Genomic DNA, 18,256 nt, shown 5'->3' on the forward strand with positions numbered 1-18,256 from the left:
TAAAGGTTATGGAACAAAAAGTGTCTTCACAACTATAGTAAGACATGACTGTGCCTGTGTGTGTGTGTGTGTGTGTGTGTGTGTGTGTGTGTGTGTGTGTGTGTGTGTGTGTGTGGGAACACATTGGTTATTTGAGTGTGAGCAAATACGTTGCATGTGTGACTGGCTGTCTCGTTTGCTTCCCTTTTAAAGAGACCTCATATTTTCAGTTGCTGCTCTGTTGCCAGGAGCAGTTCAGTTTCATATCAGATCCAGTGGCTTGTACATGAGTGTATTTGTTTTTACTGTAAATAAAGACTCTTTAATGCAAAATTGCATTTTTCCAGGTTTTATGGGGAGTTGTTAATATTTAGAAAATTACTTTGTCTTTTTCTGAGCCATTGGTATTCCATGTGGTGCTGTATGTGGTTCAGCCGGAAACATTCTAGTCATAGTTTAGCATAATGGCAGATAAAAGGTGACGCTTGCCAAAATAGTTCCATTCAAACCTGCTTCGCTGCCCAATCAAACAGCCGTCTTACATTAGGTACATGAAGTAATGGATAAAGGTGTCCAGGCATCCACTTAATCTGTCTTTTTTCAGGGTGAATGCCTGCACATAAAAATGTCAGTGACAAAAAAAATAATAATTTGGTATGGCTTGTGGGTGAGACCAAATGTTTAAATTCTGATTAATTGAAAAATCATTCTTGCATGTGTCAGGGTGTTTTCATAGTCATTGTCCTGCTGTTGCACATGCAGGGAAATTAAACTATGGTTTCTATTTCCGTGAACTCAGGCAGTGTGACGCAAATTGCAGTCAAGTGTCTGGTGTGTGGATATTCATGAGCCCCTGGCTGTGCACCTCTGTGCTGGAGTTTTCCATGGACAATGAGAGGGTTGCTTTCATGTGACTGCAGGCTGCCCAGAGGAAACCTCTGATTGTTGTCTGTGCTAATGTGTCAACCAGCAGGTTGAAGTATCCAGTCTGCCTGGAAAGGGCACTATCTGGGCACTCCTGGTTAGGTTGGGGTATGCTCAGCCAGGCCAATGTGCACATGGGCAATGGAAGTATTCCCTACTATTGATACAGCTGTACTTCTGTGTCAACTGCTTTAATAGATTAGTACCAGAATTTATTGTAGTTCAAAGCATATTGCTGAACACTAATTATATAAGGGATGATAATGTTCTTTACATCTATAATGGGGAAAAACTCAAATCAACAATATCAACCATGAGTCTAATATGGTAAATCAAAGTTCAATTTTCAAACCAGTACCTGCCCTTAGATGTGGCTTTCACATAATCTGAAGGAGAAAATCATTAAACAAGGATGAACTGAATTCTCAAAATTGCTATAGAGAAGGATGTAATTCTTCTTGGTCAACTCTGTACTGATCCCTAAACACTTACCTCTTAAGATGAAGTTGGATTCACCAGCTAAGCAGCAATCTTATCACTTTCCCGCTGAATTCATTGGGAAAGTGTATCCAAACCTTTGACTTAAAAGGGGTTTCCCAAAATTTGGTCAGTTATATAATACACAATAATAATTTGCTAATCAGTGTCAAGGTATTTATATGATAGGTGATAGGTATATGAAACTGACTGCACCATCTCTGACTGCCTTCATATCTCAGTGTTACTTTACATAACACCACTACCCACACATTACGACATATTATCAGCATGCACTTACTGTAGCTATGAGGTAATGGAAGTAGATGCAGACAGAAACAGTGCTGTGTGTTATGAGGCACTGAACAGCTCCTGGCCATGCATGTCCCTGCATAGCTCTGCCTTTCCATAATACTCTTAACCTGCTAATCTTCCTGCTCAATGAGAACACTTCTGCTGTTTGTGCATGCAGACCCAAAGTGTGTGACCCACTTTGATTCTCACTATAATCATTCCAGTCATAAAAGGTCCTGCTTCAAAACCCCTGCCACCCATGTAGCCTCTCCTTGCTTTTCCTTCCAAGTTGTCTCCAGCTTTTCATGCAAAAAGTTCCCAAAATCCAGAAACAGCCATGGAACAGCATTTTAATATGAGTCCAAAGACTCATGAAGTTTTAGTTGCTGATCAAACATCTTCACTAACCACAAGGAGGTTGGGATGACTAGGTATTTTAATAATCTCTCATTTATTTGAACAAACATATGATGGAAGCTGCACTGATACATTTATACATTTAGATAAACAGTCGTTCAAATGTTTAATGTGAAAGCGGAGCCTGTATTGAGGTGTCCTCAGATTTGACATACCCACACAGCATCAACACAGGGACTCTCCACTCTCTGTTTCCTAACCATAAGGCTGTGTTCATCTGTGATCAGGTTATTTTAACAGGTACATATCTAAACAAGCCATGCAGTTTCCTAAAACTCAAATCTTTGGCTTTGGATCAGAAACATCTGGTTTTGTTTGCTCTGTTGTTCATGTGGCCTCTGAAGGCTTTTGTGGTGGCCATCATCTTGTTGTCAGCCTGCAGCTGCCATACCATTTACCTAGTCATCTTGTTTACACAAACAAATGTGAAGATTATCAGAGGTTAGTGTGACATAAAGGTCGGGGTCAGTTTTCAGTGAAGTATTTGCATTAGTTATATGTGCAAGGATGTCTGCATATATGTATGCATGTGCATGTTATTTGTGTGTGAGAGGGTGAACAAAGCTTCTTTTCCAGGCTGACTCAGGCATGTTTGGTCAGCACTGGGAGCTTTGACTGCCCAGGATTCAGTGGCTCAATGGAAAGCCCTTCATGTTGTAACGGCTAATTAGCGCAAAATAAATGGCTGGCTGAAGTTGCTTATGGGCAGCGCTGTGCTGTGAGTCCAGAGGCCTGATAAGGCTTTGTGGCTGTTTTGAGGCTGTCTGGCTGGATGTACCGCCAGCTATGTGAGCCAACACATCACTGTTTAATCAGCCAGCTCGCCCCGAACAGCAGGTCAGAGCCCAGCACTGATAACCACAGCAGCTTTTGTCTGGGGGCTTTTGCCTCAGAAGTGCTGGCTTCAACGGATCTTTGATGTTGCAGAAAATCTCAGCCACACCTCTGACCTCATTGTAAAGCTTCACCACTCAGCTTTGTTTTATTCACATGGGCTTTATAGGGCCAGTATGATAAAGGCCTGCTCCAGACTAGCACCCAGGGTCATTTGAAGGGAATCTGGCCAGCTAATGAGGACCTCATGAACCAAACATGCAAGGTCATTCATTCCAATGAAAGCTGCTCACTCAGCCTTGCAACCACAACGTTACATTTTTACATAACAAAAAAAGACACTTTACTCTGTAGAAACCATCAGCAAGACTACATTGTTGCATAGGCAGTACTCATTGATCAAACCTGTTTCATGAAACTCTGACAGCACCAACAAATGATTTATGAAAAACAGCTCCTCACCGGGAGATGACTCCTCACTGTGACTGTCAGAGTTAACTGGGGAGAATGTTGGGGGAAATGAACATACATTGTACCGTTATGTGAATAGAAAATACAAGAATGAGATAATAGAGACACATGTCATATTTAGGAGTACTTCTTTTGAGGACTGATCCCCAGTGAACCAGGACGAGCAAAACTTGTTTAAAATGCTATGTGAGAATGATTAAACCGAGACCTCAAATTAAATCCACTCTGGCCATGGTTCAGTAATTTGATAGCATGGATTAGCTATTTGTGCACATGGTTTAGTAATGGGGCAAATACAGAGAGTCAGAGCATTGCATGGTCGAGAAGACCCTTTGACCCATCCTGACCCATTCTTAATTGAACTGCACTGTTTCAGTCATGAGAGAATCATTAATTGAAGTGGACTGTTAGCGCCTCATTTTACGGGGCAGACAAAGAGACGCCGTGCTCTTACGACCACACAGCCAGAGATTTGTTGCAAGTTGTTTTTATATAGTTGGTAATGTGAAAAAAATAAGGCAAGCACTGTTTAGTAAACTACTTAAAAAGTACACCTGGATCTGAAACAATTCCTGAGTTTTTGTAGTCTGCTCTCTTCCTTTCTGCTTTAAAACAATAGGAAGTAATTGATTTGATGCCTATTGTTAATAATAATAAAATACATTCCAGTTTTCAAAATATTGTTGTACTTTGACCTGTTCCTATGTTCTCACTGAATATAATGCAGAAATTATATAGAGTAAAAAGAATTCCAGCTCACACAAAGGAAGATAATCTTCTAATCATGAACATCCATCAATCCCTTATCCATAGCATCTATCCTGTTGAGGGTCGCATTTGGGCTGGAACACATGATGATCTAGACAAACCTTGTGTGCACTGGAATTTCTGTTACTTTGTGCATTTATTTTCCTGCTTCAGCTACGCACCCAGTTGGATGTGTGAGCACACAGCTGTCCAACTAAACCTTCACTGTTTGCACGCTTTTGATTTCATTTTAAATCGATAGCAATTTCCTCCCATTTAAGTTATCTCCGTTTCTAAAGTATTCAGACCCTTAAATTCAGTACTTTTTATAAACTTTTGGCAGCAATTATTGCTTTGAGTCACAGTAACTAAGAGAAATGTCGTACTTTTTCCCCAACAAAAAAGACTTTCTGCAGATTTAGTTGATATACACACACCCAAAATGTTTTTAATAATGAAAGGAATAACATATGGGTTATGTTAATGCCAATTTTATGAGAAGGCATAAGTAATATACAGTTTCCCCAACTCAACAAATCAAAAACTGGATGATCTTTTAGAAAATCTGGTGCTAATGGGCCAAAAACTGAGAAAAAAGGAGACATATATTTTCACTGGTAGCTGGACTTTATCTTGGAAATGTTATATTCTTCATTTAAGCAGGGGCTAAACTGCATACAAGAAATATCCTCTTTCAGTCTGTCTCTCACGCTGTCTTGTGAATGCTCCTCACTTACTGTGAAAAGAAGCAGGGAGGTCTTAGTGGAAAATGAACAAACTTCAAATCGTCCATGCACAAATTCATATAATGGCCAGTAGAACTGTTAGGTAAGGCAGTCACTATTACAGTACCCTAAATATGTGAAATATCATGATAAAATGCTGCCTATACATTAATGTATTAGTAGTAACAATTGAGCAATATAAGAGATTATACTACAAATGCTCCGAACTGTTATGAATAAGTATATATGTATAATAATCATGGGGCCACTTGTTTGATTCATAAGTAGCCTACTTTCCTTTTGATATGTTAAGTACATTGTGCTAACATTTTCAGTGTACAATTTGTAATTGAGTATTTTTCTATCATATGCTCTGCAACTTTGATAATCTAAATATGTCCTCCAGCACAGATCAACACATTCCTCCTGTGGTGCTGAGGCATAACGTTATCTCATTCTTATGTCATGGTCTCCTGCTGGAGATGCTTGTGCTTCCACCCTTTACTGTCATCAGTGTAATTATTGTTAGATTGTTTTTAATTGTTTACATCACATTTGTAATTGTCTGAGCTGTGGAGCTTGCGTGTTGCGCAGTGTCAGCAAGTGAGTCATTTTTTCCTCATTTGTCCTTTAAGCAGCACTTATTCATGTGCTTTGTGCAGCTTGACAAGGCACTTATGGTATCTGTCCTTGACTCTTGTTTGCAGTAAATGCAACAGGATACTGTCAGTGAAAGACTAATATCATTATCTGTTGTCTGCTGGATGTGCACTAATATATACATGTTATACATAATATATATTAGTATAGATAGTTATGTGGTAAATTCCCCTGCAAGATGTGTTGTATGCCATATGTTTATACACTATTACACTTGGGTTTCCATAAATAATGACTGTTTACCTTTATTACCAATCTGATATGTTCCATTCAAGTCCTACACCTCTGATCGGTTTGAATTAAAGAAATATTATAGGACTGTTTCTTAGGAGTCGGTACTGTATGACCACAAATAATGAGGACATAGCAGCCTCAACACAACAAAAGCATTAAGGAAGCTGAGGAAAGACTCCTCACTGACTCTGAAAAGAGGTTATTGAAGTTCTTTCATGTGAAAATGTTTATTAGGTTTATTACCTAGCATGTGGCGTCAAACATTACAGTCAAACTGGAGGTTATTTATGAAACTCTCATATGCCACTGTGTTACAGGTATTGCATATCTGGGCGGTGTGTGCAGTGCCAAGAGGAAGTGTGTGCTAGCAGAGGACAATGGACTCAATTTGGCCTTCACCATCGCTCATGAGCTGGGACACAAGTAGGTTTCACTGTGGTTATTTTAAAAATGTGGATTTCAACAGTATGTCATCTCATTACACTGCTGCTGTTTTGTTGATGTGGCTGTTGTGAGAATAGTGTGTGGTTTACAAGTCCAAAGCAGTGTGTGGAAGTATTTCTTCCACCCATCTTGACAAGGAAAATTTATTCTAACAAAAACATTTTCATGAAACATCTAGTCATTTTCTTTTTACTCTTTAACTTATAATAAATAATACTGTTGCCATTTGAATAGTAGACACCCATACACAGATATTACACAGATACGCAGTGGGTTTTCCATTAGGAGATAGTACCGGGTATCAGGTACATGGTACCTCCTCGACTGAGGTTCCAAACGAGCCGAGGCCATACTAAAATGTAACATCCCACCGATTGGCCAGGGAGTGAGGTCACTGCAAGTCATTACACAAGAACGAACCATGGCATTTTTATAAACAGCAAACGCTTGTTTTTCCATTTTTCGTCTTTAGCGAGGCAAATGGCTAACGCTACTCACAAAACAACACTGTGGTCCTACAAGGTGGTGCATATGCATGTGTTTGCGTCACGTATAAAAGACATCACAGCAGTTTGGCGCCGCCGTGCTATGACAACCCCGCCCACATTGAGGTGGTACTCATTTATAATGGAAAATGACCTAAACCGAGTTCAATTGAGTCGAGTAGAGCCAAGTAGTGCTAAAATTGTACAATGGAAAAGGGGCATTAGTCCCTAAAATGCCTATTCAGGCCAGGTATGGAATGAATCAAACCAGGGGGATAAATTTGAGATCTCTATCCAATTTACCTTAGACTGAAGAAGCCACTTGGATGAGTCGTGAAACAAAAAGTCCAGTTGCCATGACTCAATTTCTAAACCAATAATTCAAGTTTCTCTCCTCTCCATCCAGACCCTGTACATTAATGAAGACATTAAACTAGGAATAGCCATGTACAATACAATACACACTGTATTAGTTCCACTAGAGCCATTTTGTTTGGAGCAGCTCATTATCCACACCCCACACTTCTACAGACAAATGAACTGACACAATACACAACACACAAAAAGAACAGTATAAAATATCAAGGAGCAGAAGGGAGGGAATGAACAATTTACAGTAACAGCTTTACAAACAGATAAGACACCCTGCTGGTAACAGGGAAGATAGTCACCATATGTGCCAACCTTAGCTGATTTTTTTTACTCTGTTTGACAATATGTCTGTTAAATCTGGAAACATGCAGTCAGAACGTACTGTAATATACTTTCACTGACAGCCTAGTAACATAGAGCTAATGACAAATTCACTTGGAAATGATTCCAAATTATATGAACCCTTTTAGTAGCTTTGTGGCTGTGCCAGGCCCCTCAGGAGTTATCACAGTTTTCATCAGCCAACTCTGCTCCAGCTTTGGGGACCAGAAAAGGTAACAAGCTGGCACACACTGGGTGAAAGTAGTGTTACATAAGTAGCACACACACACACACACATAGTACAAGTAATTATTTTCTTGTGTGTCAAGTAGCTGTTCAAGCGCTAAGGTGTTCATATAAACTCTGAGGTCAAACTGTCATTGGGTGGAAGTTTTAGTAGGCACATCATCACTACTGTATGAGTTTAAGGGATGAAAACTGGACTCATACATGCTGCAGAGAATGTAAACAGATACATGTTTAGCTGGTAAACTTTGCAATAATCACTGCTGAGCGTATGCTAATGTTGGCTAAATAGCAGTAAACAAAGTACACCTGAAACTTTTTCCATGTATGTTAACTTCACTTAATAACCACATTGAGCAGAGTTGGTGAAATGTGTTTTTGGTACAAAATAGACATGATGTGACATATTACCTGATGATAATGATTACAGTATTCCAGACTATGAAAGAGCATCATGCAATACAATGCAGGATCTAGGAATGAGAACCAAAAGGCTGAATTCAGAAGCCTTATTGCATCAGGGAAAAAATCAGTTCTAACATTGGGTAGTTTTGGTGGACAAAGACCTGTAGTGCCATCCAGAGGACAAAGGTTGAAACAGATGATGAGCAGGGTGGAATGGGTCTGTCTCAGTGGGCTTTTTTAATGATCTGGTCTCAGTTTATATTTGATTTGAGTGTATTGCTTAAGTTGCTGCCAAGTAATTTAAACGGTCTCCGATGGTTTGGTGGTGCTCACCTGAATTGTATGAGAGAATTGAGTGAGGAGTGGTGAGGGAAATCAATGATCCAGCACAGTAAACACCAGATCCAATGACATTTAGAAAGGCTAATATTGAAGTCCAAAAACAATGTATGAATGTATGGTGTATAGATATAGATGTCAGGGTTCTGCAGGCGTTGCAGTATGTAGTGGAGTGCATGGTGCATGGTATCCTCAGAAGACCTGTTGGGGCGGTGGGCGGACTGATGGGTGGTATGGGCTTTCAGGTTTGACAGAATGATGTTCAAACCACTTCATGACCACAGATGGAAAAATAATTTGTCTGGTTTCACTGAGGCAGCAGATCCTGGTGGATTATGGTACAGAAATTATTACTGAGTCATTAAAACACTGTGGGACCGTACACTGGCAGAGTGAGGTGCATCTTGGTTAACATGAAAATTAGTGCACACTGATCTGCACAGTATCTGAACAATGCTGGACACTCATAGTCAGGCTCCTACATGGTACCCAATGATCTCACTTGCATGCAAATCAGCAGCTTGATCCCAAATTAAACTAAAATCGAATTAAACAGGTAAATGCACTGGCCTGTGTTTATACTGAACCAAACTGGTTAGATGAGAAATGAGTGACTTTATGAAAAAAAAGTTTTTTTGTACCATAGCAAGACTGATTGCTGATAGTCTGATGCAATCTTTTGACACGTAGGACACTGATCTTTTCCTCTGCTTTGAAGGCTTGCATTATCCTTTGTAGTTGATGAAGACAAGTATGAATCCTGAAATGTAATTCTATATTGCTTTCAGGAGAAAAGAGGAAAAAAGTCTGCACTTGTAATTTATTAGTCTCCAAGTCTGTGCCTAGAGTTCAGACTTGGTTGTTGTTTTTAATTTGCAAATGTAGGTCAAGGCTTTGGGTGGAAATACACACACAACTCACTGTGACCAAGTGAAGTGCTCCCTGTTTTAACAGGCTTATTCGTCTGTTTGTATGTGTTTCTCACACAGACATACAGAGATCTTTGCTATCAGAGTTTCCCTCAGGTTCTGACTCTGCTCCATTAATGTGTTGCAGGTGTGTTCCTATTAGATGTGCTGCTGGTTGAAGGACAATTCAGCACACTGTGCTGGTTTTCCATTCTGTTGTGTGTGGACTGTGGCTGTGTGCTTATGCAGGTTGTCTCAAATGGAAATCATGATTAAAAAAGTTTTTAACATTCTTATATTAGTTCCACATTTTCTCTCAGTATTTTACAACACGTGTATTTCTCATTGTTTTTCCACAGAATTAAAATGTACAGGATGGTAACAATTATCTTCAGTTAACTCAGTGATGCACTGAGGTGATTAAGAATCAAGCTGGAGGCAAAAGCTAATGAGGAAGTATCTTAATGTGCAAGGTTTCTGATGGCTGCTAGATGCTGGTTCAAACAGTCTTTGGCTCCAACTGATTTCCATTCAACCATCATTAACCTCTCTCTACAAATGCAAAGTCAATCATTTTCCCCCGGTCATTTTCTCAATTGCTTAATTTAGGCCCTCTTATAATTATACCCATTTTGCAGATTATTGCTCCAAAATTCTGATTGCCACCATCTATTTAACCAGCAAGACTGCTAACCAGTAGGCTGGATGAACAGTGAATAAAGGAGACTGTAACATGGCCGCCTTGAGACATCCCAACCCCTGATGCCATTGTGGACTATAACTAATACATTGTGGGAGAAGACACTTCCGATGCCCTCATTCAGTATTACTCTGTTAGTAAAGATGATGAGGTGGTAGAGAATACTTTTTTAAAAAATCATTTCTTAGACAAAAGGGAACATTAAAAATGGCTAAACCAGACCATCTAGACACACAAAGGCTAATGCAAAAGACTACTGCACAGACTAAACTACAACAAAAACAAATCAGGCCAATTCATCTGTAAAGTGAAAAATAACAAACCAATAACTATAACTCCAAAAAAACAAATCCTAAATAACCCGAATCCCAACATGATGTGTTGGGTGCTTTGTATCGACTGATTGGCTGCTTCCTGTATTTAGGCTCATTGTTTTCTTGGGCACATCTATTGTTCAGACCTGGCAAGATGGGCCTGGCTGCAGAACAACAAAAACCCAACACCGGGAACTTAAACAGAAACAGAAATCAGACAACTTAAAGTAAATTAACTGAGCGTAATGCTGAATGCACAGAAATTAACTAAATGGGTGCACTTTAAATAGAATCTATGTAATTCCAACAGATAGTAAATAAATGATAAATGTGATGTTGGAATAAAGACTATGTCATTATGTGTTAGATTCTTTGTGATTGTCTTCCAAAGTCAGCCCAGCTAAATAATGGAACACATTTACCTTTAAAGTATGTAAAATTCAAACAGCTGTGTGCGCCAGCGTGTCAGGCTCACTTGCATGTAATGCTGCAGATGTGGCCATCACAGGCAGACCTTAGCTGTTTTAGGCCCTCACTTCACCATTGGTAAGGCAAATAAAGCACAGTGTATTAGAGAGAAAGTTGTTCAACATGTTTTCATTTTGATGGACCTAGATTGAAAATCACTGGTCTGCATTTCACTGTGCACACTGTCATAGTTTGAACTGTGTTATACTGAAAGAGCCCAAAAACCAGAATCAGGGTTAGAATATGATATGCACTCTAATAATGGCATGAGGCTGAATTTATTGTATATATCTGATCTACAAACACAGACACTATGAAGATGGCTGTTTGACTCGCTTGTTGGAGAACCAATTTTACTTCTCTTTGACAGAGTGTATGTTTCCATGTCTTGTCTTCAGTATGGGAATGAGCCATGATGATGACCACACCACCTGCACTGGTCACTCCCATATCATGTCTGGTGAATGGGTGAAAGGAAGAAACCCCAGCGACCTGTCCTGGTCTTCATGCAGTCGCGATGATCTGGAAAACTTCCTCAGGTGAGGCACAGCTTGATGCACCTGAGCATCTAGGGCATTTTAAACATGTTTTTATTGTTCATTACATCACAGTTACATTACCTACAAAATGTATTTGCCACTGCAGTTTAGCTGTAAAGAAATGTAATTTCTAATATACAAGGTTGGACCAGAGAACTTGCAGTTTCAATCAAAACTTTGTGCTGCTGACCCTCTCCACAGCAGTACAGCAGCATCTTTTGGCCTGACTTGAGTTGGCCAAGGTAAAATCAATGACTTAAATGTTCTTTCTCTTTAGGTGGCAGAAGGCTGGGTGCAGGGCAGATGTTGTCATGTTCTCATTGACGTGATAATGCTGGTCATCTGGGTTAGGGCTAGGGTCTGTACATAATTCCATTTTACCTTTCTGGTGATGTGCTAGGGATTATTTCTTGCTCTCCTGAGGGCTGCCTGCTTTCTGGATTTGAATGCAGCGTCTTGGATACTCAGCAGTATCCAAACACCTGCTGTCATCCATGACTTGTGAATGTGCCACCATCAGTACCCTAACTGATGTACAGTAGGTTATCACAGCATCTCCCACTGTATTCCATTGTATTTCTCTAGATCAATACAGACCTCATAAAAAACGGCCTCTTTGTTCCAGTCAGAGCTTTGAAAGCCATCCTGCACGGCTGAGACAGCCCCCTCTGGCTCAATCCAAATCTGTTTCTGGATGGGTCAGGAATGTTTCTGTCTGTATGCTGGGATTAGCATGAGAGAAGTGGTCTTAGTGGTCACGATAGGCCAGGGGGACACTGAAATTGAAAAATTGCTCTAAATGTTGTAAGAGGACTGGTTTCCAAATGCGTGAATATAGAATCACGATTTATGCTGAAATCTGAATATCTGACCTGTCTCAAGATTCTTTGCTGGCCTTATGGTCTGGTCACTCATAAAAAAACATCCTAATGTTGATTACAGTTCAAATGTGTTCTTTACTCATTTAGTAACTCATGTTGTGAATAAACAATTATCCAATGTCAGAGATAGAAACTCAGGCAAATAATACAATGAAATGTTTCCCAACAGGCCAACTGCCACCAGTTTTCGCCCATGGGGACAGTTCAAAAATGGCCACGTTTGGCAGTAGGAGACAAATAATAATAATAATGCTAATAATAATACCACTACTAATAATAATAATAATCCGGTGCACGGGCCCTAAAAATGCAGTTGTAGCTTCAGAAGACCTAATTTTGATCTAATTTTACTCTGGCTTCCTCCCACAGCTCAGACAGTTACCGGTCCTTTAAAGTTGAATGCAATTTATAAAATAAATTTGTGTTGAAGAACTCATGCTCATGGTTTTACGAATATGATTATATTTTGCTTTACACCTTTTCTTTTTAGTATCAATGAATGAGCACTCTGGTCAGTTGTCTGCTCCCTGCCTATTCTGTCTGCCTGTGTCTAATCTGCTTCAGTAAACAAAATGTATTGCCTCCCTGACTGCTGAAGTGTTACTCCTGAGTTACTTACTTGATGAAGTTAACTACATGTGAAGTTGTTTTTTCTTTAGGTGACTCCTGTAATATTTACATGCTGACCTTGCCTGGTTCATTCTGTCCTTCATTCAGTATTAAAGCTCTTATTCCACCTTGATGCCTCTTGTCCTTGTTTTACACTTGTTGCGTGTTGCTTGTTTTGGACTGTATCGTATTTTGCAAACTGCATTTTTGCAGAATAGGATAAGTCATTCTGCTGGACAGTAAGTCTTCCTAGCCATGGGAAACAGACACAAACAGCAGATAAACATCACGCATAAAAAGGAGTCTTTGCTTTGGCTCATATTGTATATGTTTGATGTTGTCATTAATGCTCATCTACATCTGCTTTTAAAATGACAACTAGCACTGTACTGAAAATACAAGGTCTTGTTTGGATTTATATTTTACAATAAAAACTCTTGCAAATAAATCAAATCACCATGAATCCTTGTCTTTTGTTTCTTTCAAACAGGTCCAAAGCCAGTGCATGCCTACTGCACACAGACCCCAGGAGCCGCTATCAGGTCCAGCTGCCTCCCAAGCTGCCGGGCATGCACTACAGTGTGGATGAACAGTGCCAGATACTATTTGGAAACAATGCCACTTTCTGCAATGACATGGAGGTACAGCATATTCCAGTTGTCCCATTATTTCAAATGTGTCATATTCTGCCCTATTATAACATGTTCATGATTACCCAGAGGTCAGTTCATATTTAGACTAATAAGAGTAGAGTTCTCCAACAAGGAACAGCTAAACAATTACATCTGCTTAAATATTACAAGTTTTTAACAATAAGGGGTTTGCTCCTATTTACTGACCTTTTCTTGTGGATTTTGAAAATAATCAGTTACCAATAATAAGTACAACTACTCGCTGCTGTTTGCCTAACCCTAACCCTTGTCCTACAACGTTTGTTTAACCAGAGGTATTTAAATATGTCATAAATAGTATTAGTAAGATTAAAAAAACTTTAGTCTGCTACACACAGACATGTGCACAATCACATGTAGTTTAAATGGCTGTGTGAAAATGATCATTTGCTGACAGTTATATGGTGTCTGGCCTTCCTGGTGGACAGGTTGGAGTGTTTGAGAACTGTCCTCTCAGTAAAAGTCCCTCTTTTCATACACAGTGGAAAACCCCAATATATGACTGATCATAACTGACATCTTGCTGACATTTTTAGTGTGCAGACTGGATCTGCTTTAGCCAGGCAGCTTTTTTTCATGGTACCTGCTTGAACTTTTGCTAAAAGCCTGTAGTGAGTGTCAGGCTTCCACATTGATGCCTGGTTGTCATTTTTATTTAGATGCTTTGCAGTTTTGTAGCCTGTGGTGAAATTAGAACAAGACATGACGTGAAAGTGAAGCTCTGTTGGTATCTGGATTTCACTTCCCCTGTCTCTTTGGTATTGCAAATGCGGAGTTCAGGCCTGCTTTACGATTTAACTGACTCCCAACCCCCTTAGGTTAAGAACCTCTGCTTTAAACAGATGCCTGTGTTTCAGTCGTACAGTGTTTCTTTTGTCTGATTGTCAGGAGACTGCCGTCAGTAAAGAAACTTGTTGTTTCCCTCAATAATCTTTATCGTACCAACACCTTCAGGAGAACTGATACCTTTCTTATGAAGCATGATGATGTTTAATGATATGGATTTGATAATGAACAGTGTTGCTCATTAGCAGTGGGTCAGATGGTGGATCTGAGGTGGAAAAAAAACATTTCACAAATCAAAAAATGCCTTTAATTAAACAAAAGGGCATAAAATGCAGCATTTCAAATGGTTTTTATTATAATTTTTAAAACTTAATAGGCTTAATAGGCCCAGTTTTCTGAATTCACCTTGAATGCATTACCTTAAAGGAATGGATTGTATTAACTTCTATAGGAGGCAGACAAGCTCAAGTCAATGCAGTTGAGAGATTTCAAGCAGGGAGTATTTTGTCTTTAAGTTAAAATGGTCTTAGGTCAGCAGAGGTTCTCATTTAAGCAAGAGCAAAGAACAAAGCAGAGTAGAGTCAAGACATCAAACCAAAGCCTATAATTCACAAGCACTGAGAGGAAACTTGAGTAAGACACTGGAGTGACATCGACATCACATGAGACAACTGTGGGCAACACTGTGTGAGTGAAACAGCAAGAAGCCTGCACAAAGGACTGAATGAATGCTAGAAACACATATCAAATATCTAAACAGGCAGCAGAGTTGAAAGATATTGATACACGAATTTAAATAATTTAACAAACATGCAGGCCATATAAATTGGAACTGTGCAGTATAAATATTCTAGCTAGTAGTGGGATGAAGGTTTGGGGCAACTTTTAATTTCTGGTTTTCAGTTGTAAAAATGCATGTGATTCTCTTTGACCTAGTATTAAGCTGGTTGTCCCAGCATGAAACCACCAGATAATGACTTAATACATAACCTCAAGAAAAACACATTCTGTGCTTCAAGTCTGTCATTTGATTGAAAAACTATTTTTAGACTACAATGAACTGATTCCCCAGGCCTGTATATTTAGTCTGGTGCTTCAGGGTTTCATGTCCGGTGGTTAACATAAACATGCAGTGTTTTAGTGATGCTGAATACTGATGACAACAGTTGTAATGTACCAGAAATTGACAGTAAATTATATGTGTGTGTGTGTGTGTGTGTGTGTGTGTGTGTGTGTGTATCAGCACTTGATGTGTGCTGGCTTGTGGTGTTTAGTAGAAGGAGATACAGCCTGCAAGACCAAACTGGATCCTCCTCTGGATGGAACTGAGTGTGGAGCAGACAAGGTAACTCTGTTTCATTTCCACAGTGATTTCATGCACAAATACTCAGATCTTCATCTCTCTCAGGCAATAGCTTCTGATGGAAGATGCCTATTACCTTGCTTAAATAGAAACTATGATGAAAGTGTATTTGAAATTATTTTAATGGCTGTGTGTGGATTTGTCAGTGGTGCAGGGCAGGCGAGTGTGTCGGTAAGACTCCCATCCCACAGCATGTGGATGGTGACTGGAGTACATGGAGCCAATGGAGCATGTGCAGCAGGACCTGTGGTACTGGAGTCCAGTTCAGACAGAGGAAATGTGACAACCCTCCGTATGTCACCTTTATGTCTATGTGTGTGTGTCTTTATTACACTGTGAAGATATTTTATCAGGGCTGTTTGAGGGATTTGGTTTTAGGATTAGAATTGTAGTGAGGATAAGGTTAGGGTTGGGGTTGAACATTTAGCTGTAATATTTCAGGTTAAGTTAAGGGGAATGCATTATATTAATGAGTGTCCTTAAAACTGTAGTCAGACTCGAGTGTGTGTGTGTGTGTGTGTGTGTGCGGTAGAGAAAGTGTAACAAATATGTTGTAAAACACAGAGCAATGCATCCTGTACACTTTTACATAGAATGTATTTTTCTAAATGTGTAATTATCAATGTGTGTCTAATACCTGTGTGTTTGCCTTCAACTATATAGAATACACCCCAGCGGATATATAGGATATAGGATATATAGAATAAGGCACTAGATTGCTGCTGCGTATCCATGTGGTGTAATAAACATACGATTATGTGATATTGACAGCACAAACACATCTCATCGAGCATTATGCCTTTCCTTCATCTTACGGGACCCCCCACTGAGTGTAACACTGCACAGAGGCATCTCTCTGTGAAAAGTCTTCCAGTTAAAATGATTCTCATTGACATTCACATCAGCTTCCATACAAGCATTCATGAAAATGTTTATTTCATTTGATACACAGATTGTTATCAGTAACCCTGACCTTTTTGCATCATTATGGTCCTATCAGCTAAAAATATGTATTCATTTAATCTTGTTAGATTCTTACTTGTACTTACAAACATTTGGTAGCTTGTCTGTACTTGTTTCTCATATTACATGAATGTTTGTGGATGTGCAAATAGGCCTGGTCCTGGTGGGCGACATTGTCAGAAACCAAGTGTGGAGCACAAGGCCTGTGAAAACCCACCCTGTCCCAAGGGGGCACCCAGCTTCAGAGACCTGCAGTGTCTGTCCTATGACCGACATGCTAGCAAGAAGAAGGGCAGCATGCTGACTGCTATTATCAATGATGGTGAGACAAGCACACACATTTGTTTAGCTGTCTTTGTGAAGACTGGCCAAAATGTTATCACTGCCATGGTTAAAACACTCTGTAAAATGTATAGTCATACACACACACACACACACACACACAGTTTCCTGCTGTAGCAATACCACCGTCACTTACTTTAAATTAAAAGATTATAGATTTTTTATTATATAAAGTGAAATTGCTTGTGTACCAATGTACTTTAGTAAAAGCCTAAAACTGATTTGTTAATTGTTAGTAGTAAATACAACTAAGAAAATAAATAAATAGGGTATGGACACAGCAGTGGGGGCAATGAGCAATATTACTGTATTTTCAGGACTGTAAGTCACACGTTTTTTTACTTCTCTGGCTTGTAGTTCGACTTCTATAGTGAAACGTCTTATATGTGCATAATTATAGACATTTTGTAGAGTGGTCACTAGCGTTAAAAGTAAAAAGGCTTATGTTCATGCTAAACTACAACTCCTAGTATAACACAAGGGAAAATGCCGCCCAAAACAAAGACTTATACTGCAGACTCAAAGTGCAGGTAATGAAGTCTGCAGCTGAAGCAAAGTGTGGAGTGAGTGTTGGCATTCAGACAACCTGAGAGGAGGCTGACATGCTGCTTTATACAACCCCACCCTTATAGTAACACCCATCAGGTGTTACTATAAGGAGTATAGTAGTAGCACCTGGATGACCTTTGTTACTATTCTCAGTGATGCTGTCCTGTCTTCAGTAGTCAATGCTGACTACTTCTGACTCGAAGACTAACTATTTTGACAGTTCAGCCATGTAAGAGATTTTGTGGCAACATATCGTCACATTACATCTGCCTTTGATGCTGAGAGAGAATAGTCCCATGACCCCAAAATGTTGATTCTTAGGAAAATGCAAATCTTGACATTTTAAAATACTTTTCAGCAGACAGCTAATGTTGTATTTTTCTTTGATTAAATCCTGTGTCACTACCTTAATTATTAGCCAACTATACCAGTTTGTTGGTGTAATTCTGCAATTTCCATTTAATGTTTTATACTTTCTGTATAACATTGGGTGTTTTTCATTTTTGCACCTTATTAACAATGTGATTTTGTATTTTGTGTGCGTGTGTGTGTTTGTGTGTGTACATGACCAGAAAAGCCATGTGTGTTGTTCTGCAGTCTGGTGGGTCGAGATGTCCCAGTCCTGGTGGCTGACAGAGTGATGGATGGGACACCTTGTGGACCATACGAGACTGACCTGTGTGTTAATGGGAGATGTCAGGTACATAAACATAGTCACTTGTATGTACACACACACACACACACACACTGTAAATCATGCCATGGAAATCTTCAGACAAATGAAATTAG

The 18,256-nt window shown here is 39.5% G+C and overlaps 1 protein-coding gene across 2 annotated transcripts in view; it reads left to right on the forward strand.

Moving 5' to 3' along the window:
• Window positions 1-18,256, forward strand: part of adamts17 (ADAM metallopeptidase with thrombospondin type 1 motif, 17) — a 73,433-nt gene that overhangs the window by 28,188 nt on the left and 26,989 nt on the right. For both annotated transcript variants that reach the window (XM_026294364.1, XM_026294365.1), the window contains exons 8-14: window positions 6,080-6,185; window positions 11,163-11,303; window positions 13,284-13,434; window positions 15,494-15,595; window positions 15,760-15,905; window positions 16,729-16,898; window positions 18,040-18,167. In XM_026294364.1, the coding sequence (XP_026150149.1) occupies window positions 6,080-6,185; window positions 11,163-11,303; window positions 13,284-13,434; window positions 15,494-15,595; window positions 15,760-15,905; window positions 16,729-16,898; window positions 18,040-18,167 (944 nt within the window). The remainder of the gene's footprint in view (window positions 1-6,079; window positions 6,186-11,162; window positions 11,304-13,283; window positions 13,435-15,493; window positions 15,596-15,759; window positions 15,906-16,728; window positions 16,899-18,039; window positions 18,168-18,256) is intronic.

This window comes from Mastacembelus armatus, chromosome 3 (genome assembly GCF_900324485.2).
Source record: "Mastacembelus armatus chromosome 3, fMasArm1.2, whole genome shotgun sequence".
In the NCBI taxonomy this organism is placed as follows: domain Eukaryota; kingdom Metazoa; phylum Chordata; class Actinopteri; order Synbranchiformes; family Mastacembelidae; genus Mastacembelus; species Mastacembelus armatus.